The sequence below is a fragment of the Danio aesculapii genome, chromosome 6, assembly GCF_903798145.1.
Source record: "Danio aesculapii chromosome 6, fDanAes4.1, whole genome shotgun sequence".
Lineage (NCBI taxonomy): Eukaryota > Metazoa > Chordata > Actinopteri > Cypriniformes > Danionidae > Danio > Danio aesculapii.
This window is the reverse complement of record NC_079440.1, coordinates 43,420,554-43,428,303: the sequence shown is the minus strand read 5'-3', so window position 1 is coordinate 43,428,303 and position 7,750 is coordinate 43,420,554. Positions and strand designations below refer to the sequence as shown.

At 32.3% G+C, this 7,750-nt stretch overlaps 1 protein-coding gene across 1 annotated transcript in view; it reads right to left on the bottom strand.

Annotated features, from left to right (window-relative positions):
- Positions 1-322: 322 nt before the first annotated feature.
- Positions 323-7,750, bottom strand: part of tgfa (transforming growth factor, alpha) — a 13,120-nt gene continuing 5,692 nt past the window's right edge. The window contains exons 3-5 of the mRNA XM_056459122.1: positions 6,830-6,944; positions 3,225-3,374; positions 323-497 (exon numbers count right to left, since the gene is read on the bottom strand). Of these exons, the coding sequence (XP_056315097.1) occupies positions 323-497; positions 3,225-3,374; positions 6,830-6,944 (440 nt within the window). The remainder of the gene's footprint in view (positions 498-3,224; positions 3,375-6,829; positions 6,945-7,750) is intronic.

The window sequence follows — 7,750 nt, the reverse complement described above, 5'->3', positions numbered from 1 at the left end:
TGAGCACATTTTCTAGAATATATATATATATTTATTATTGTTATTTTTAATCTTAATTAGGAGTTAAATTAGATATATGACTACAAGCTCTAATACATATAAAATCAACCCTTGGTTTCCCCATTTTAATACACTAAAACTTCCTACACCCCCATTAGTCTCCTTTTCATTGACGGTCTTAGTAGAATGTGACAACAGATGGCTAAACTAACAGCTTAAACCCAAATCATAGGTCATTAAAAGTTAAAGGCGTCAGGCATATGCTGGTCTCAGCAATGCAAACACCCCCTCCTGATGATCATAATTACACACGGCAGGACATTTAACACACGACCATACAGCTCAGCATAAAAATGGTGTAAAAATGCAAATGTAGCACCGCAATACCTGTTTCTGAGTTACAGCAGGATGTCCGACTCGTCAAAATACTCCTAGGTTTCTCCGTCCAACAGGAGAGGGTGTTACCTCGCCCACAACCACCCCGTCTCCACCAACAACTGCACAGACAAACGTGTGAAGGTTACAAATGACCTCTTTTACCTTAAAAACTTTCCCAGAATAATTTTAATGTACTTTTAATTCAGCAAAAACAGAATAAACCAGAAATGATCATTTGCTTTACATACAGTGCTCGGCATAATTGAGTACACCCCATTTTGGAAATTAATATTTTATTTATTTCTCAGTGAACATGGGTAATATATATTGGTGCGTTTGAACAAAACAGATTTATTAAACAAATATATTTATTAAAATAAATATTAAGTCACAGAACATTTAAATTCATGCAAAATATTGCAAAAAATGACAGACGACAACATTTCGACAAAATTGTTTATATTTTTTGTTGCTCTTGATTTTTGCCAATTTTGAAAATTGTACATACATTTTAACATTTAAATTTGGGCTGCTAATTTAACCATTTTTGTAAGTTATTTTGTTAGATAAGCTCCAGATTTAGCTTCAGTGTTGACTAAACTAATGTATATGCACACATAATATTCTAAAGCATCCAATAGAAAATGTTCATTTAAATGAGAGATTTGTGAGGGGTGTACCTATATACTGTATGCTGAGCACTCTATTGGGTGTGAGAATGATTTAGGAAGGGTTGTGTGACAATAAAGACTAAAGTAATGTCTGTTCAAAAACTACACCGTTTTATTCACAGTGTATTTTTATTTTCATACAATGTAAAATAAAAGCAGCATCAAAACAAATCGTAAGACAACTTCATAATAAACTGTGTTTTATTAGAATGTGTTGAAACATTTTAAAAGTAATAATAATGTATTTCAGGTATTTTTGCTATATTGAGTTATATAATACATTCATTAATATATAATTTAGTTTAATATTTATACCAACAAATAAATAAATTAATAACTTAAATACCATATATACAAAAATAAGAATCATGTTAGGCATGAATAAAAAAAATATATAATTTGATTAAATAGTAAAAGACTCACAGAGAAAATCCAAAATACTAACTACCTAAATACTAATAATTAATTGTTTATCGTTATACATAGCCACTGTCCTTTAAACCACTGCTATACAGTCCATTCACAGAAGGCTTCAGCGGCAACGCTTCCCATCCACTTTGAATGGGTGACGTCAAGTGTTGCCGAACTGAATTGTGGATCTGTCGGCACCGCCTCTTTGAGATCCATTTGAAACAACAGTGGGTAAAAGCTTGCCTTGTTCCAAATTCAACTAGCAAATCAATCTGTGCACTGCTTCAGAAAGAAGTTGTCTCAAAATCATATGTTAATGCTCACAGGAGAAGTTTTACAAATATTTCAAACTGGAGAAAATACCACACAAATACCTTTCTGTGAACAAAATCAGAGAAGTGTCCTTTAAATGAATACACAGATTCTACCCAGTGAGTAGCTATTTAAAAAGATTTCAATCGGATATTGACACACTGTGCACTTTCTGTAATTTACAAAGTGAAACAACGGTACATTTATTTTGGTACTGTACCTACACAATATTTTGGCATAACTTTTGTAAAGTTGAGTTTATATATTCCAATTTTTCTTTGTTTTGGAAAAATGTGTAATTTGGTTTGATTGATACAGACAATAATACTGAGAAAGCTTTCTACTTCATAAATCTTTTACTTTTACTTGCTAAATGTCACATCCATAAATGCAAATTCTTCAATAATAATCTGCTTTTTAAGGTATTCATAAAAGAATCACAACAAAATTATGAAACACTTTCTGGTTCAGGAAAACATTATCTTGTCATGCCCTATTTAAAATTCCCCTGCAACATCAGTACCTCATTTTGAATTACTTACACTCTCAATATTGGATTTTTATTTTAAGTTTTATTTTATATGTATTTCTTGTTTAACTTCTTCCCTTGTTTAACATTTTCATCCCTTGTTTAACATTTTAATTATTAAAATGTTTTTTAATTATTATTTTATGAATATTGTGCCGGTTATTAATTTTTATTTTATTTATTTCTATTTTTTTTTTCTTTACTGCTTTATCCCCCTGGCTTCCTCTAAGTTCCTTCAATAGTTCACAATGTTTCATTATACTGTAATAATTACTGACCATTTGCTGTTCAATAAAAAATAAATAAATAAAAATCTGCCAGCACCGCTTCAGCAGCAGTAGTTGGGAATTTCTCAACTTTTCAAGCGTCAGCCAATCAGATCGCTTTATGCAAATAGCCCAGCTCAGACAGTAGCCGGATGTGGACTAATTTCATTGGCTGACACTGCTATTACTATCGCGTTAGCCTTAACTTCAGACACGCTCTCCGTCAAGCATTGACGCTGAAGCCCCGTGTGAATCGGTCGTTATCTATTTGTCAACAAAACAAATATCGAATCATCTAAAATCTAATAAAAACTTGTATGAAATTTAATTGTTTTTTTTCTGTCAAGTTGTTAATAAGAAACTTTAGATGCAAAATTGTTTATATTTGTGGATCAAAAAGTATATTTTACATTAAATACTTCAGATTAACCAATTATTAGATCATTTTAATGGGATTCTGCATCAATTATTGAATTATTCAACTAAACTTAAACTTTCCAGAGTATAAATATTTTTGCATTTTACATGACCTTTACATATTTTACATCATTTTAATGAAATACCTCACCCATTTCTGAAAAATTAACCATTTTGCGCAAGATTTCGCAAGATTAAAAAGTTAAGTACAACTGAAATGTGTTCTAAATGAATACTCACTTCAGTAAAGTGCAGATCAGCATGAGCATGACACTGCCCACCACACACAACACCAGCATGGTGGCTACGGTCTGCTGCCGGTGATTTGATGCCACCACTGCCAGGAGATCTGCATGTTCACACCGCATGCCCACAAAGCCAGGATGGCATCTACAAAAAAAAAATACATCAGAACGCATTTTATTACTGAAAAGGAAAATGGATAATACTGATTTGCTCTTCAGTGCTTGAACTTTCAGCAGTGAAATTTAAACCACACTGAACTGACAAAAACTGAACTTCAACTCTGAAAACTGGACTGACAGTTTCAATTTACTAGAACTTCTATGTTAAGCTGCTTTGACACAATCTACATTGTAAAAGTGTTATAGAAATAAACATGAGTTGAATTGAATTAAACCCCAGTATGCAATAAAAGAATGCATTTAGTAATGTGTTTACTCACAAAATGAGGAATCTTGTTCATAAAAGCTTGTGAATCATCTTTATGAAACCAATCACACTTAAACTGGTTATAATTCATTTGACGTTTTATTCTGAATTGCTACATGTGGATGTGGAAGAAGAGAAATTCGGACACTGCCTTGAATCCTGCTATTGTGCCAAATGTATATGGAAAAGCAATTTAGCAAAGGACAAAACATGCTTGTCTACACAAGGACAGCTCAAGGAACATGCTGTCGGCAACAAGTTATCCAATTGAGTCAGCAATCAAAATGCATGTCAGTCCGTTTAGCCTTCTTTACACCAGTAGCTCAAATCCATTTTTTTTCTTCTTCTTGCATTTCCGATTCTAATCCTGTTATTACATAAAAATATGTTGTACGTGCAATAAAGGCGCAAACAATTGAATCCAAATCAGGTTTTGTCGTAAATCTAACCTCAAGTTCCATCATGGGATTAGTATAACTGAAATCTCTTTTTCCCTCAGTCATTAAGATGCACAATATTTGATTACATATACAGAGGTGACGCACTAAATAAAACAGCACATACTACACTGCTTCATCATAGTTGTGACTCTTCATCTATGGAACATAATAGTCAAGTTCCAGAAGTAAAATCTCCATTCATTTTGTCAATATTTCTCTACGGAAAAAAAATGTAAACAATCAAATAGGGCTGCACAGTATATTAGTGATTTATATTGTCATTCGCAATAGTCACGTCGCAGGATATGCAACAGGGCACAATATGTCATTTCAGCATCGATATCGCAATATATGCATGCGCAATAGTCACATAGCAGGATATGCGATGTCAAACTAGTATTATAATTGACCAGTAGCCACATCTGAAAACACTCATGATTTGTGGAGTTAACCATAAAGTTACCAAAACATTTCTCATTTTTGTCATGTCAAAATGTTTTTATTATTTAAGTCTGTTTAAAATATTCAGGCATAAGAAATAATGTTTCAAACTTTGAAGAAAGTAGAATTGTATTTTTGGTATATACAGTTAAAGTCAGAATTATTAGCCCTCCTTTGATTTTTTTTTTCTTTTTTTAATATTTCCCAAATGTTGTTTAACAGAGCAAGGAAATTTTCACAGTATGTCTGATAATATTTTTTCTTCTGGAGGAAGTCTTATTTGTTTTATTTCGGGTTGAATAAAGTAAATAAGCTTTTTATTTTTTAATAACCATTTTAAGGTCAAAATTATTAGCCCCTTTAAGCTTTTTTATTTATTTATTTATTTATTTTTTTGATCGTCTAGCCAGCCTAAATTAACCTAGTTAAGCCTTTAAATGTCACTTTAAGCTGCATAGAAATGTCTTGAAAAATATCTAGTAAAATATTATTTACTGTCATCATGGCAAAGATAAAATAAATGAGTTATTAAAACTATTATGTGTAGAAATGTGTTGAAGAAATATTCTCTCCGTTAAACAGAAACTGGGGAAAAAATAAACACGGGGGGCTAATAATTCTGACTTCAACTGTATACATGATGAAGACTATAGTGTGTTATTTTACATTTGATTATTAAATTTGTGTATCTTTCTGAATACTGCTAGACTTCCATAAAATCCTAAAGCGCCATATATTTTATTTGTACAGTATCTTTGCTCTACTGCATTTCTGAATGTTTGTGATTGGTCTATTATATTTTATGTAGATGCACTCTCTTACAAAATCACCCCAATATACAGAAAATTATGAACTCTATCCAAATACGTTTTTTCGAATATCGTGCAGCCCTGATATGCAAGGTTGTGTCTGGATTATAATTTATCATTTGCATGCGTTTTTTTTTGGTTTGTGACTATGAGGCTTTTCAAAGCGTTCAGGCATAAGAACTTGTTTAGTCGCAGAACAACAAAATACCACAATGTTAGATTTTTCCAATATCGCGCAACTGTATAATGAAAGATACATTTTAAAGACCAATCACCAATTCAGCTACTGTAACACTACTTTATCCATAATGCTGTACAGAAAACGCTTCATAAGAGAACTACAAGTAACATACTACAGTCTCCTATACGCTTACAATATATGTGCATTTAATTATAAAATATTTTTATACGTATGCATATTATGTAATAAACTTGAAATACAGTTGAAGTCAGTTTGTTTTTTATATATTTCCCAAATGATGTTTAACAGAGCAAGGAAATTTTCACAATATGTCTGATAATATTTTTTCTTCTGGAGAAAGTCTTTGCTTTATTTCGGCTAGAATAAAAGCAGTTTTTAAATAAAATAAAAAAAACATTTTAAGGTCAATATTATTACCCCTTTAAGCTATATATATATTTTTTTCGATAGTCATTATATAATAACTTGCCTAATTACCCTATCCTGCCTAGTTAACCTAGTTAGTTAAGCCTTTAAATGTCACTTTAAGCTGTATAAGAGTGTCTTGAAAAATATCTAGTCAAATATTATTAAATGTTATCATGGCAAAGATAAAATAAATCAGTTATTAGAAATGAGTTATTAAAACTATTATGTTTAGAAATATTTAGAAAAATCTTCTCTCCATTAAACAGAAATTGGGGGAAAAATAAACAGGGGAGCTAATAATTCTGACTTCAACTGTATATTGTTTCTATAGGTACAGCTTTAAAATAATTGCTTTATATTTTCCCCCATTTGTTTTTTATTTGACTGTCCATATGAAATACCTTATGTACTGTAATTCTGAAACTCCTTAAAGATGTTTAGTTGGTTGGTTTGGATCATGACCTATAAGTTATAAAGCTTTAATGGAGGATTTGTTTTAAACTCTGCCCAGCGGAAAGAAAGCTCAAATAAAAGCTCTACTAAAAAACTCCTAGTAAATAATAAAATGTTCACCGGATGTGCTCTTTACAATCTTGCCAGAAGTAATAACTAATGTGGGCACTTTTTGCCAAGAATTTTAACAATATGATGAATTTAGACATGCATATCTCCTTACATAAACCTTATTTCTACATAGTTTGGAAGCAAGCATGGTGGACTCACAAAACCTCATCAAATCTAAAAGTAAAATTGCAGTTTGAACATTAGTACTGTTAACATTGAAGAGATCTCAGGTAAAATACAATCAGCCCAATGCACTTAAAACAACTAATTCTTTGAATTCAGCATAAAAAAGACAACCTCTGAACTTACACACATGCAGGTGTTTCCTCCAGGATGAGAAAACGACATGTGCCATGAAAACAGAAGTGGCTGTGGGAGTCGGGACAGTCATCGAAGTGAGAGTGGACTGCAGCTGCTATAAATTCTTTAAGAACAAAAACAAAAAACTGGGTTACTGCTAAAGATCCATGCATGAGTTCATTGATTTTGCGTGGCCTCTAGAGATTGCGCAGCACCACTTGTTTAGATTCAAGACCTGTGAAGACATGATGCCAACCATCCAAGGACTTCGAGGACAATACATGCACGGTACACTTCATTGGACATGTACACAGACTACACCTTTTTTGGAAGGACACTATATAACTGCAGGTCAACTATGTTTATATATAATGTCTGCCCTATACACAACTCCTTAACTGTTTTGATTTTGATTGTAATGCAATGATATGCATTGAATTAATTGAATTTGAATTAAGGTCTAATGAAAGGTCTAATGACCATTAATGCTGTTGCCTCTTAGATCATCATAGATCCCAAGTTCTCAGCCAGGTTACCAATCAGAAATAGAGGATTTGTTATTATCTGGAAGATCACAGCCCTTCAGATTCTATTATTTCAAGACCATCCGGTTTCTCAGACTTTATCCACCCTAAGGCCACACACTTAATCTAAAGAGAGTAAAGACATTGTATAAGACAAGAAAGAGTAAGATTTATCCAGGGCTACCAATATGATCTGAGGGGCTTGTTTTTAAACTGGCAGAATCCCTTTTTCTAATCATCATGAGCTTCGTCTACAAAGGGTATTTACAGTGGATGAAAACTGTCTGCTGTACAATAAATGAACTAGTCCACCATTACCATGTGGGATTCCATTGTGAGAAATAGTCTGCCAAACCAAGGTGTCATTATAGCACTTAGGGTTTTGATGAAACAGAAGTAGCCACTG